The 15,172-nt window shown below is 35.0% G+C and overlaps 1 protein-coding gene across 2 annotated transcripts; it reads left to right on the top strand.

The window, feature by feature from the left end:
* Positions 1 to 9,425: 9,425 nt before the first annotated feature.
* On the top strand, positions 9,426 to 14,343 carry LOC149927427 (docking protein 5-like). Of its 2 annotated transcripts, none has more exons than XM_090159017.1 (7): positions 9,426 to 9,545; positions 9,877 to 10,099; positions 10,166 to 10,388; positions 10,459 to 10,575; positions 10,636 to 10,825; positions 10,893 to 11,043; positions 12,462 to 14,343. In XM_090159017.1, exons 2-7 carry the CDS (start codon positions 10,031 to 10,033, stop codon positions 12,729 to 12,731), a joined length of 1,020 nt encoding a protein of 339 aa, XP_090015143.1. In that variant the 5' UTR covers positions 9,426 to 9,545; positions 9,877 to 10,030; the 3' UTR covers positions 12,732 to 14,343. The 2 variants fall into 2 exon arrangements, with proteins under 2 accessions (XP_090015143.1, XP_090015142.1); XM_090159016.1 differs by lacking the exon at positions 9,426 to 9,545 and adding an exon at positions 9,552 to 9,678.
* The last annotated feature ends 829 nt before the right edge of the window (positions 14,344 to 15,172 follow it).

Below are 15,172 nucleotides of genomic sequence, written 5' to 3'. Positions count from 1 at the left end.
AAAAAATAGATGGTTCGAGTTTCGTTTACTTAATTAATTAGATCATAAACTAGAATCAAAGAGGGTTAATTTTCCAAGTTAGGGTTCTTATATAAAATATTTAGGTGTAAATGGTAAATTTTAATATATTTTCCGATGATATTATAAGATCTAATCGAGATCATATTTCTAGGTGAGGGGCATATAAAAGATTATGCTGAATCTGGTAAGATGAATGATAGCAGATCAGTTCAGATCTGTTATTTGGCGAAATGATTCAGATACAATTCGATATCAGATTTCTAGGTGAGGGGAATATAAAAGATCAAGCTGAATCTGGTGAGATGAATGATAGCAGATCAGTTCAGATCTGTTATTTGGCGAAATGATTCAGATACAATTCGAGATCAGATTTCTAGGTGAGGGGAATATAAAAGATCAAGCTGAATCTGGTAAGATGAATGATAGCAGATCAGTTCAGATCTGTTATTTGGCGAAATGATTCAGATACAATTCGAGATCAGATTTCTAGGTGAGGGGAATATAAAAGATCAAGCTGAATCTGGTAAGATGAATGATAGCAGATCAGTTCAGATCTGTTATTTGGCGAAATGATTCAGATACAATTCGAGATCAGATTTCTAGGTGAGGGGAATATAAAAGATCAAGCTGAATCTGGTAAGATGAATGATAGCAGATCAGTTCAGATCTGTTATTTGGCGAAATGATTCAGATACAATTCGAGATCAGATTTCTAGGTGAGGGGAATATAAAAGATCAAGCTGAATCTGGTGAGATGAATGATAGCAGATCAGTTCAGATCTGTTATTTGGCGAAATGATTCAGATACAATTCGAGATCAGATTTCTAGGTGAGGGGAATATAAAAGATCAAGCTGAATCTGGTAAGATGAATGATAGCAGATCAGTTCAGATCTGTTATTTGGCGAAATGATTCAGATACAATTCGAGATCAGATTTCTAGGTGAGGGGAATATAAAAGATCAAGCTGAATCTGGTGAGATGAATGATAGCAGATCAGTTCAGATCTGTTATTTGGCGAAATGATTCAGATACAATTCGAGATCAGATTTCTAGGTGAGGGGAATATAAAAGATCAAGCTGAATCTGGTAAGATGAATGATAGCAGATCAGTTCAGATCTGTTATTTGGCGAAATGATTCAGATACAATTCGAGATCAGATTTCTAGGTGAGGGGAATATAAAAGATCAAGCTGAATCTGGTAAGATGAATGATAGCAGATCAGTTCAGATCTGTTATTTGGCGAAATGATTCAGATACAATTCGAGATCAGATTTCTAGGTGAGGGGAATATAAAAGATCAAGCTGAATCTGGTGAGATGAATGATAGCAGATCAGTTCAGATCTGTTATTTGGCGAAATGATTCAGATACAATTCGAGATCAGATTTCTAGGTGAGGGGAATATAAAAGATCAAGCTGAATCTGGTGAGATGAATGATAGCAGATCAGTTCAGATCTGTTATTTCGCAAAATTAATCAGATACAATTTGAGATCAGATTTCTAGGTGAGGGGAATATAAAATATTAACCTGAATCTGGTGAGATGAATGATAGCAGATCAGTTCAGATCTGTTATTTGTCAATATGAATCAGATACCTTTCGAGATCTGATACAATTCGAGATCAGATAGCTGGATGATGGGAGTATAAAAGATAATCCTGATTTGACTGACTGATTAGGTTCAGATATCTAAGAATTATAACCTGAATAACCTGATCAGTTGGCCATTGGAAGCACTAGTTTTAATCGCGTTTAAGGAGCCAATGAGTTTAGTTTTTGTTAGTGGGAAGGTGTTTACGTTTCGAGCTCTAAAAATCGTCTCAATAAATAAATACATTCTTGGCATATATATTAAGGCTCTCAATAATATAAAGCATTTATTTTGTGAGTATGTTTATTTTGAATAGAGTGTAACGAAGATACTATAAAGGTTGGTGTTTAATTTAATAATCGCTTTGAGGTAGTGTTGTAAGTCGGAAAATTTTCCGGAAAATGGCCGAGGCCTTTTTCCGGAAACTTTTCCGTATTTTTCCGAAAAAAAAGTTTTCATTCCATGATTCGTCGAATATATTGTTTGCAAATTTAAATAAAGCGGAATTTGCACCTATTTTTATTAAAATCTAAAAGTAAAACAAAACCTCTAGACTAGTTTAAACTGATTAACAATGTGAAACTATTAAAGTTTTGTAATATGTTTACTGATATTAGACATTTTATATCGGTAAAAAGTTAAAAACATTAATAACCCTTAAAAAGTAATTTATGTTTAATTTTCTTATTTTTCTGGAAAATTAACAACACTACTTTGAAGTAGAGGTTGGAGAATACAAGAGTTCAGAAATTTCTCAGAAGTATATCCAAAATTCTTAGAAATGAGCAAATACCGAAATCCACTATACTCAAAATCAATGTTACCCGAGACAACTAAAGCGATCGCCATTTAACATTAATAAACATCCGAGTAACTTCATTATCTGATCAATAGATGGCGTTAATCGTCTTCGGTTTTTAAAGGCGGGATTTTTATATAATAGCACCCACAGATAAAGCATTATCTCTCAAATTACGGACTTCGCACTCATCATCATGATGAAAAATTATCCGTTTTAAAATCCCAGTATCATTATTCATAAAGTTAAAATGACGAATAAAGATGAGGAAAGTGTAATAGCGTCTGCTTTAGCCGCTACCTATCTAGCTTTCAATGTTAAAATAATGGAAACTTTTCACCTTTACGGTATGCGACAAGTATTTCCTTTTAACCAGGTAGCTTTTTTGACATATTAAGGCTCAGCAAAAACTGGACGTTATGTTTACAGGTGAAAAGTTTCCATTATTTCAACAAGCGCAATATATACAGGTGGGGTGGCGGAGTGGATAGCACTTCCGCCTCGCAGCAAGAGGAACCGGGTTCGATGAAAACTTGGTACAGCTCCTTTGGCGTTCAGTTCGAATGTTCTCTCCCCACTGGTTTAAGGGGTTTTCCCTTCCATAAGAAACCATGTAGCACAGCGCGGTCGGTTAGTAGTCGGTTAAGAGACTGAGAGTCGGTTAAAGGTCGGGTCGGTTCTGCCGACTGAAACCGACTACAGTCCAATGTTTTGACTTTTTGCCATCGGCGGTTAAAGTGGGCACTAAGCAGACGGCCATTGCAACACTCCCAGTTCAATGTATTCTTAGGTGCCGACTATTTACCAACGCTGATTAAGATAACCATTTTAAAGTCGGCATTTGCAACCCTAAATTTGATAGTACGAGAGGTCGGCTCAACCAACTATTGACCGACCTCAAGTGAATCGGTCTTAGGTCGGTGAAATTAACTGGCATACGGCTAACTAATGTACGACTGATCTTGTGGTCGTTTTAACCGACCTTTCCGTTTTATATGTGTTGTATGTGCCGCCTGTTTACCAACACTGTTTCGGTTTGCCATTTTACAGTCGTCAATAACGACCCTTACTTTGATATTCAAAATGTCGGGTTAAACAACTATCTGCCGACGTAAAATAAATGTACCTAAAATTTTGATTATGAACTGATTTGCTGATAGGTAATTGTCGACTCAATGTATTTATTTATACTCAGGGAGAATGAATATGTCGAGACTATCGACGGACACGTTGAGCCCCTAACCCCGTCACGCTAAGGGGGGGGGGGAGGGAAAAAGGAGGCGGTCTTATTTGTTGCGTCCTCGCAGCAGCGTTAATCGCGTCGAAAAACGTAATTTTTAAGAACCAATGAGATTGCAGTATTATTTGATTTTATTAAAGCGGAGGAGCATACCGGGGGTCACAACGGGTGGAATTAGAGAAACGCTAAAAATAATCTCAACATATTCATTCTCCCTGAGTATAAATAAATACATTCTTGGTGACATCTATATTTAAAAAGTAAAATTTTTTACAACAATGTTCAAGTTAAAATAATAAATAACTGTGATTAATTTGATTAATATTCATCATATTTTAATTTACGAGTTATAACAGTTTTGACCTGCCACCTGATGGTAGCGTCTATTTCAAACGGTGGAACTAAAGTTCGTTAGCCCAAGGACAGTAGATACAGCGACGAGAAAGTGTATTGGCGGCCTCTGTTGGAATATATCACCTAAAACGACCTAAACGCAAGGAGAGTTAGTTGTAAACAAAAAAAATGGCGGTCACCTAATTTTAGCGGTTCTTGACGAGGCTTAAGTGTTCAAAACAAATGGGCATTTTTTTATTTACGCTCGTAGTTTTATTTTTAATTTAACATCAAAATGATAAAAACTAACTACAATAATACTGTCCATGGTGAACCACGTCTTAACAATGGCCGCGGTTTGTTTACATCTAACTCTCCGTGAATATGAAGACGTTTAAAATAGAATTTTTTTTATCTGCTTTCTCGTCCCTGTATCTACTGTCCTTGGTTAGCCTTCTACCATACAAATATCTTTCCGTGCGTACCACGTGATACTTAGAAATCAGGACCATGAGAGAGAAGGGGAAAGCCGGTAGCTGCTCGCTGTATGTCGTGGCCAAAAGTTTAAGTTTTACTTTATTCGACCGTGTTAAATTTATATCTTTATGGGCTTGCCACCACCCTCCTACACATTGTAACCCGGCCACCTGAATAAATGGGTTTAAAAAGTCGCTTGATGACTTAGGCCTAAGGTGGTGCCTTGGGTATTAGCCTAGCTGATTACAGTCCTCGCAGGTCCTGGCTCTCGGAAATATTACTTCTTGGCGATTTCCTTGAAGGATGTTTTATTTAAGCGCCTATTAAATGTAAGTGTAAAAACTATAGCAGACAGTAAATAAAATAATAATAAAAATAAAGAATTAAATATAAAAAGTGGTAGTGCAGTACGGGGTTCAAAATCTCTTTAATATCATTGTAGGCTACTGGAACGGGGTTTACGAACTTTCGATTATCCGAGCATTTCGATGGAGAAAGTAAAAGTGTCTTTGGATCTCCCTAAGGGTTGGAATTGCACGAGGATCTATAACTATTAGCAAATGTATAGCCGGAAGCCAGGGCTACTATTCTCGGAATATTAAGCAGTCCGGCGTCGTCTACAATGATTATATCTTTCCCGCGATTCCGAGCTAAGCCTGCGAGGCTTCTGGAACTCGATTCTAAATATACATTATCGTTTTGGTCGGCCAATGCCGTCGATTCTAACTTTAGCTGGAAGTTAAAACTTGTATTATACTTCGAACACTTTACCCCTCTCCGTCGCTAATACCGTAACGTCGGATAAAACTCGCGAATAGTGCGTTAAACTGAAAATGACATAGATTCGAAATAGTTCTTTTTCTGGAAACTCGAGGTGGTTGGGCTTCCAGATCGAGATGAACAAGATGTCACGGACATTGGAGTATTTCCGAGGGGTCGGACACTTGCCATTATTTTGTACGGAATTTCGGGATTTCGTAGAGATTTTGGCGATTTTATCATTACTTTTTGAAGTGATTTTGGGATTTCAATGTTAATTTACCAAAGAAAGAGTTAAAAGATTTTGCGATTTTAGACAAAGTGTACGGGATTTTGGTAAATGTCCGACCCCTCGAGTATTTCATTTTATGAATCGTATGTTTGGTATATTTTGTAGTACTAGTATTATTATTTCGTAGTATTAGAAATTCTAGGGCTAGTATTCTATAAAAAATACACTAATTCAACTTTTCCACCAGATAGTATTGTCCAAACACTATATTATCGATGATAAAATTAGTGAATAAGTAGATTAGTCCATTATGAAAAGGGATAATAAAGCTAAACCCTAAACAAATTTGAAGAAATTTAAAAACTTACTAATAGCTCGTACCGATAGATCTTCGAGCAAACAAAAAGACGCGAAACTCAGACCAAATAGATCTTCGAGTGAAAAATTAAATTAAATAAAATAAAATAGCCAGAAATTCCAACGGTAGACCGGTTTCGTTCGATTTGGTACTCGTCAGCATCGTGCGGGAAATCTGGCTTAATTGACGGATTTTGAAATGACGTTTTAGCGCGCGATACTACCGGTACATGTCTTGGGCACACAGACTTCTTTGCGTGCTTTTTTGACCATAACATGTAGAGGTATTTTCACGCACAAAATGAATTTTAAAAGGCGTCAATTGCGACTATAACACCGAATACAGAATCTAAGCCTAAATATTAAAAATTTCAAAGAGCGTTGCATAGCAACGGAAAGCCGAATAGGGGGAGAGTGGTGGAGATTAGTATATACGCAATGTTAAGTTAAAAGGAACCACCTAGGGGCTGCTATATTCTCGAAATTGTGGTGTGGCCTGCTTAACTAAAAAGAACGATAATTACCTAGAAAATTATTGTATAACGTTGAGGATTTTAGCTGCTAGTTCTACGAAAGACTTAGACAGTGTGACGTCCTTAAAGGGACTTTCAAGGAAGACCTGTGGGGGGATTGAAGTCCGTTTAAAATACGTCATTCGATCGCATTTACAAAGTTAAATTCTGAGGACGTTTCAGTGACGTTTTTCGAACAGAATTCCGACCCCTTTAATATCATTAAAACTGTTATTTAGGAAGAATGTAGTAGGATACACAAAGGCAAAACGTTCCAATTTTAAGCAGATTTTTAATGAGTAAAGTGTTTTCCTAATCTGAGATTGCCTCATTCACGATGGGAATTGCGGTATGGTACATAGTGAAATGGTATATACAGGGACAGTTACGAACGAGAAAATTTACCAACAAACATTTTAAATGAAACTCTTTACTTATTCACTTATATTTAAATTTATTAGTATTGCCTGGAAGTAGGGCTCGAAAAATCCCACAATTATATTGGCAACTGCAAACGAAGCTTAGAATTGTCAAGGTTTAATCAAAAATATAATTTTCCATGAAATACCTATGCATAAATTGACAATTGATAAATTCCTAAACTTTCGCGCTCCTGATCGACAAAATTGGGGCAGCGAGACCGTGTCATTTCCTATAGATTTATGTATCACATCAAAAACGCATAAAAGTAATTAAAAACTATTTACGATAACATTGTCCCACGCTACCATGATCTTATACTTCTCAGAATGGAAACGCCCTAAACATTAGTCTGCAGCGCCATCTGGGAAATGCGAAAGTGGGTTATTTTCCCCTTTCTCTGATTAAAAATTAAAAAAAGGAAGATATTTTTTTATTATAATTTATAATTATTAAAATAATAACAATAAATAATAATAATAAATTATAATTTATAGACTCCATTTTCCAAGACTATATGAAAATGTAAGCACTAGAGGGCGCCAGTCAATTCCGCAAGTTTGAGAAGCATAACTTCATGTGCCAGCATTTCATATTTTCATAGTTCTTACGCAGACTTGTAAATAGTGTATATTTTTAAGAGAGTCCACTGGACCCGGACCCCTCCGCCGATCTATTTTTTCGACGAGTCCAGGACTCTTCCCTCTTTCTTCGCCCCCCCCCCCTCGTTTAAATTTATAAGTTCTTTAATCTCCCTTTATTCCTCCATGTTATATTCGAAATTATATTAAAATTTTTTATTGTAATTATAAAAGTAATCGAACTTCAGCATCAAAGTTTACATATTTTCATATATAATCGTGATCGGGTAAATTAAAATGCTCGTAAATATTATCACAATTAATTTAACCATGAAAGTCTTCATTCCAAACCCATAGAGCTTAATTTTTTTTCTACCTTTATTCATTTTAATAAAGCAAAATTTTGGTCTTCAATGGCACAGTTACAATTACTGTGCCTAATGGAATACAGAGCAAGACTATTAATTATGAACTAATAATTTCCATACTTCGTTAGTCTTAGACTAACGAAGTATGGAAATTATTCCCCACACGGGCCACACAGAAGAGGTTTTTCCCTGGTAGACCCAAGTTTTCCGAATTTTTCATTGGTCATTGTCAATTTCTATAGGCCTCACAGATAAGTAGATCAAGGACAGTAGATACAGGGACGAGAAAGCAGATAAAAAAAATTATATTTTAAACGTCTTCATATTCACGGGGAGTTAGATGTAAACAAACCGCGGCCATTGTTAAGACGTGGTTCACCATGGACAGTATTATTGTAGTTAGTTTTTATCATTTTGATGTTAAATTAAAAATAAAACTACGAGCGTAAATAAAAAAATGCCCATTTGTAAAATTAGGTGACCGCCATTTTTTTTGTTTACAACTAACTCTCCTTGCGTTTAGGTCGTTTTAGGTGATATATTCCAACAGAGGCCGCCAATACACTTTCTCGTCCCTGTATCTACTGTCCTTGAGTAGATAGGGGCGCTCTAGCTCCGTGGGGAGTCCGACTAATATTCGGAGAGCTGAAATAGTGGCGGTCAGTATACACTATACAGATGCCTCAAAGATAAAAATAATTCAACTTTTTATTGAATTCTCGAAATTTTCCCTCTTTTTACACAGCTAACGATATAATTTGAGGGAGTCCCGTGGACTCTTTACCCCCTTCTAAAAACATTTTTTTAGGAGTTCCTTGATTTTTTTCTGTGGTTTTTGACGCGTGGACTGCCGCTATTTACAAGTCTGGTTCTTAGTTACCTCTATGGGTTCTTGGTATCATTTACCTTTTTAACCCCAACGGCGGCACCGGCGTCGGCGGCGGACTACGCGGTACGTGAAAGTAATACACACAAATCCACTATGGATTGAGTGTAAAAAAATAAAAAAGGGGATGGTTTCTCGTCTCTCAAATTCTCTTTATTCGCGAGAAAAAGAGCAACCCAGTACCATCTGACCCCGAGCTAGGGAAAGTAGCCCGCATGAATAAAAATGCGCTCACACTAGACCGAAATCTTTCAAAAAAATATATTCCATTTGGAAGTCGTTAAACCCTTATTTAGTATTTATTATCGTATTATCGAGGTGCGCGACAATAGCAGTAGCCCAAACTGGGATGCAAGAGCCCGGGGGACATTGCCCCTCCGAACAATTTCACCAATGTAATCAATGACGGGAATTCCCTACACCAGAATATCATCTAACTTGGTTACTATCTTACTCTGGTCTTATTTAATCGAGCATTTGTATGAATATTAGTAATTTACATGTAGCCACGTAGTGGCCAACAGGAGAAGATTATAAACATAAAGCAGGTGCTTTCTAATTTATCGTCGGTTACTCGGTTTAGCGTTGCTCTATGTAAACTGAAAAGTCTTTTGTTAGAGTTTTTTCCATAATATTATTACTATTTTTTGGTAGTATTCAGTATTTACTATTATTTCTTGTACATACTAATATTTTGATATAAAGTCTGGCACTGTTTGTTTACTATTAAATTTTATAAACCGCGTGTCTGTCATTTTGCGTCTCTTTCTTCCCGCTTTTTCCTTGCCCGATCGTTTTTGGATTCCTTCCTACTCATGAATCGCTACCGCCATCTATCTAGTCACTTTTTGTGACGTCAAACGATTTTATGCCTTTTCCACCAATGAACAAAGCGCGTCGTTTTCTCTAAAACTCGTTTCGTTACGTTGTCAAAATTAGTATTCTTTGTTATTGCCGAGATCTTCTGTGAGTTTTTATCGAAAACTTAAGAATATTTTAGCAATTTACTTTGTAAAATTATTTCATTGATATGTTTATAAGCGCTGTTTATGTTAAAACGACATAGCATTGGGGAAAATACCCTATTTTGACCCTAAAAGTGAGTGCTTTTAACCCTTGGTTACGATTGTGTCTTTAAAATGACATGCATTGATGGTAAGCCCATCACGGTCGAGGTTGACAGTCAACGACTTAGGATTATTGGCCTCGCTTAGTGGCACAAACTAGATTTGGGAATGAGGACGTTTTTTACAAAAAAAATCGATTGAACCTTAATCGCTTTATGTTCTATTTTCAGATTGCCTGGTGTACGAATTTTGGGTTTTGAGTGTAGCATGTTTGGCAGTCAGAGTTGTTAAAATAATAGGAAATATAAATAATATAATGCATTCAGTATATTACCCATTATAATAAACAATATGGTGAGCTGAAGGAATTTTAGTAAAGAGGATATGATGGCAACAGAAGTTAGTGATATAGCCAAACAAGGATATATAAGAATAAGAAGCAAAACACTAGGTGTAAGTTTTTTAATTACAAGTTTCATTTAAGTCTGTGATGTACAAATATTTTGAAATATTTTTTAGCTCTGGCAAAGGAGATGGATAATATTTAGAAGAGCCTCTAGCAAAGGACCTTGTTGTTTAGAGAAATATATTGACGAAAAAAGTGCCCGTGCCGGAGTTGGTCATAAAATAGCTTTACTCACAACATTATCTAGCGTAACTAGGCTAACTACGAGTGTTAGAAAACACGCATTTTCCGTTTATTTCCAAGATGGAAGCTCAAAGCTAATGGCTTGTGATTCTGGTAAGTGGAATGTCAAGTTGTATCAGACAATTGAAATTTTTCTAAATTAAACTTCTAAATTACGTTTCAGATATGGAAGCTGATACTTGGGTTAAAGTTTTGATTCAAGAATGTCTCGTACCTCAACCGGGCTTAGCTACGGGGGAACCTGATGTGCTCAGTCCTGGTATTCAGAAAGAACTTCAAGGTAATACGTTGTTGAGTTTAAAACTATAGTTCTTAATTTTAATGGCAAAATTACTTTCAGAGCAATTTCACGTGTACTTAATGCCAACACCCAAACTGGATTTATTTGGTGAATGCCTTCTTCAAGTTACCCATGAAAATATATATCTATGGGACGTGACAAATCCAAGGTTGAAGCTAGTTGCTTGGCCCTTGACAGCTTTACGGAGATACGGAAGTGATCCGACTAAGTTCACTTTTGAAGCTGGGAGGTACGTGAAACATTTACATAATATCATCAATGGTTCCAACAACTTACCCCTATTTTTCTTCCCATAGACATTGCGCAACTGGAGAAGGAATGTTCGTATTTCACACATTAGAAGGCGAGAAAATATATCGCAAAGTTCATCAGGCCACTTTAACAATAGCAGAGGCTCATCATCGTATGAGGAAATTACCAGAGAAACAAAATCAACCAAACACTTCTGTAATTATTTTATGTTATGTCTAGATTTCAAATTTTGATGGGTTTTATCGTACATTGTAGTTTTAATTTTAAACCTTGCTTTAATAAGAGCTCTTGCCTTAGTTTCGGAAACTAAGCTAGGTTTCTAAACACTTGAAAACTCAAAAAAGTGGTGCTTGGGTTGTTCGCTGGCATTTTTGATATTTCAAGCTTCTTTGGGAACCAAGCTTAAGGTTTGAAATTTGATGGGATCCAATTTTATTAAAATCAAATTTTTAGCAATATAAAAAATGGGCCTCAAAATTCTCAGGAAATTTTAAAATGGGCCTCAAAATTCTCAGGAAATTTAAAAATGGGCCTTAAAAGTCAGGAATTTAAAAATGGGCCTAAAAAGTCTGGGAATTTGTGCAGTCAGGGAATTCAGTTAAATCTTGAGACTTTTTTAAGGTTATTTTATCTATGGTAAATGAAAGGTTTTTATTGTTGAAATAACTTTCATACTGAAATATTAGTTGATTAAATTTATTACCTTCTGATAAATGTACAAGTTAAAAACTGTCTAATTTTGGCCCTAAAAAGTCAGGGAAAATAACTTAAAATGGTCAACCCTGCCCTAAATTCCTTGAAGTGAAACAAATTCTGATATTAAATTAGGGGAAAAAGGGACTATTCGCGATAAAAATAAGGACTAAATTACTCAAAATAGGGATCAATGTAAACCAAAAAGTTCTTTATTTGAACTAAGTTCCAAAACTTCGCCGTATGAATCAAAATTTGTGGCACCACCTTGAGTACTATGTTCGAATTATTTAATTAATTACTTGGAAAGCCTCAGGGGCTTATGCCCAAGCATCGGAATACAGGGAGTAGAAACAAAACCAACAATAATATAATTACACTACAAAAGAGAGATACCAAAATTACTAGAATACAAAGAAAAAATAAAAATACTACGAAATACACTAATACAGATAGGGAGACACTAGGTTTTCTCAGCTAGGTAGGTCCTTAACAAATTTTTAAAAACGGATAGATTTTTGCGTGACCATAGCATCCGGCAGGCTATTCCAGTCATTAATGACGCTGTGGGATAAATGGTTTTGCCGGGTTGCTACACTGGCCCTAGGTTTGGACAGCTTTAGGGTATGACCCCGAGTAGTGTATTTAGAATTGAGGGTGAAAAAGTCAGAGAAATGTAGATCGAGACCGTTATAGAAAAACTTATGGAGTAGGCACAACTGTCCTTTAGCAGATTAGGTACCGAATCTCAATTTTAGGGTAGATTAGGGACTTAGAAGAAAATTAGGTACTTAGTTGTTTAGGGACCTGGTGAGAGTCCCGCTATAGGTATAAACCCACGTTTTAGAAGATTTGTAGTCATATAATTTCCTTAGCATAAATTTGTAAGAAATCTAAATGTATTTTTCTAATACTTTCAGCAAGAGCTACCAGAACTAAACTGGCCAGCCAATAAAGGTGTTAACTTATCCAGAGGTCTTCATTGTTCATCGTCCCTGAGCATGCAAGAACTTCAAATCCAAGATGACTTAACGCAGTCAACAGCCAATGAAGAAAACGTTCAGCATTTAGCTTTAGATGTGACGCCGCGGCGCAACAACAGTGTAGAACTTAGCAGGAGGGGGGTGCCGAGTGCTACGCCAAAGTGCAGCTTAAGATCACATTTGTTACAATGCAGTGTCAACCAATAATAACTCTCCGTAACTATTTAAAGAGTATAATTGGACGTTTTGAGTTTTGTCATTGGCTTTTCCATAGATTATCTTCCCAAAGATAATTTTAGCCTTTTTTGTTGGTCCTCCCCGTTTTATTGGGGAAACGAAAATATTTTCCAAGAAAACAAAACATTCCCTTTTTACTAACGTACGAAGGAGTTATTTAGAAGAATATCAAATTTTGCGTGTGCTTACAACCTTTGTAAAACTTCAAAAATATGATCAAATGATCTCTAGATCCGTCCAGGAATTTCAATTTGCAGCTAAAACAGTAAACTTTTGAGTTACGGTGTTATCAGTGACCAGTTGTTTAGTTTTATGAAGGAATTTTAGAGTTACTCGTACTAAAATGTTAATTTTATAGAAAAATAGGTAAAGATCTCGCGCTTAAGTTTCCTTAACTGAATCATTAAATTTTGACTCGGTGCGTGGAACAAATCTTTCATTGGCTCTTGAAATGTTTAATGTTTAAAAAAAATATCGAGGAAATATTTTAATTAGTATTTACAATATAAGGTGAATGTTTATAAAATGTAGGATGAAATATGAAGTTATTTGAGTTTATAGTTAAGCCCAGAAATTAAATATTTGATTTTAAAATTTTATAAGTTGTGAAATTTAAGACTCAGTTACTGGTTATTCTCATATCAAAAAAAAATAGTTTTGGGAACAAATGTTAATAAGCCCAATAATAGACCTACATGCCAACATCAATTCTCCAAAATATAAATGACAATATTTTGGTTTCAGCCAAGGGTTGTTAAGAAAGAACCGTTTCATCAAATACAGCCTTAAACATACATACATTGGAACCTATTGAAAAGTTCCAAGTTATTAATTTAAGCCTTATTTATGTAATACAAAACAAAGGATAATCAATCTCAATGGCAGCTTTTCGAAGGCTTTAGTTAATTCCCCCCCCCCCCCTAAATCGGTGTATGTATGAAGAGTGGCTCACACCTCTGAAGGTTTTCTTAAGGTCCTGCAGTCTGTAAAACTGACTTTTATTCATTTCTACGATCTCTTTTATTTGAACTTCTTAAAAGTAAAGCATACTGCGAGAGTGTGCGCGAATGTAAATATTTTGTATATCTTTTATATTAGTTTCTTCCTTTCTGAAATATAGTAGGAGGATTCCCCAAAAAACTGAAATCTTTCATTCTCCGAGAGTATTTGACATATAGTAGAAGTTCTCCCAAAATTTTATATCTTTTGTGTATTATTCAGATAATGTAAATAGTTTTAACCCATTTATAGATCCTTGGAAATGAGTCTCGTTTATATAAGATTTGTCTCTTTATGGACATGATAATGGTTCTTTAATATTTATAAAATATAAAATTTAAGTTTTGTTTCATATCAAATATAAACAAAATCCCAGAATTTCTGGAATTTTTTTAAAGCCTGAGTAATTTTTTTACTTTATATATTTCAATTACACACTAGTTAGAGTTTTGATTTAAAGTATATTTTGAGGAAATTTTCTAAATAAAAAAACGTTTTCCAGAAAATTGTTTAAATCGTGCCAATATCTGCAAGCTACAATTTGTGAAATTTGTTTTTAGAAAAACTTTTGCTGTTATATTTTCTTCTAAATTCATTAGTTCTCTTAACATTTTCCCATCCCTTGTAAAAGATAAGACTATTGTTACGTCCCCAAGTAGGAAAAATTAAAATCAATGTTTTAGATATTAAAGGATTTCTTATAAAAACTGGCATCTTTCATTTGAGAATCACAATTTTTTTTTTAAGATAAACAATTAAAACCACTAAAAAAATGTAAGAATTTTATGAATAGATAGTAAGGCCATACAAAAACAAGTAGGGAGAACTTGTATTAGATATAGACAGTACCTAATTTCTCATTGCATGATGCAAATTTCAACGTTCTCTCTATTATTTTTGTATATTAATTAAATCTATAATGATTAAACAGTCTAGTAATATTCTACATATTTATTCACATTAATGGACAACAGTAATTTGCACACGGGACAGTTTACGCTGTCTTTGTTTTCTCAGTGCAAACAAAATTATAATTTATTTCATTATTAAACTAAACCCGGAGTAATGGTAGCGTTTCCTTATGCCAAAGCAACAAAAATATTTCTTTTTGCCATACATAAAATGTTTTTTTATCAACTGGCCAGAACACATTGTTGATCATAAACATCCGAGGGAGATATCACTCTTAAATGTCTCTTTCAACTTTATAAAATTTTTAATACGGGACTCTTTTTAACTCATGCAGGTAGCTTTAATATAAATCCTTGGCACCTAAAAACGACCTACACTATAAATCTCAATAAAAAAATCAAATCACAATCAACAATGGCGAGGGTAAGTAAAATTTTACCACTCGCTATAAGCACCTCATGTTGCTAAAAAAAAATAATAATTGAATAAAGGAGAGGGAA

The sequence above is a fragment of the Leiobunum rupestre genome, chromosome 9 (assembly GCF_980474605.1).
Source record: "Leiobunum rupestre chromosome 9, qqLeiRupe1.1.hap1, whole genome shotgun sequence".
Taxonomy (NCBI): Eukaryota; Metazoa; Arthropoda; class Arachnida; order Opiliones; family Sclerosomatidae; genus Leiobunum; species Leiobunum rupestre.
This window is presented reverse-complemented; position numbering and strand designations above follow the sequence as displayed.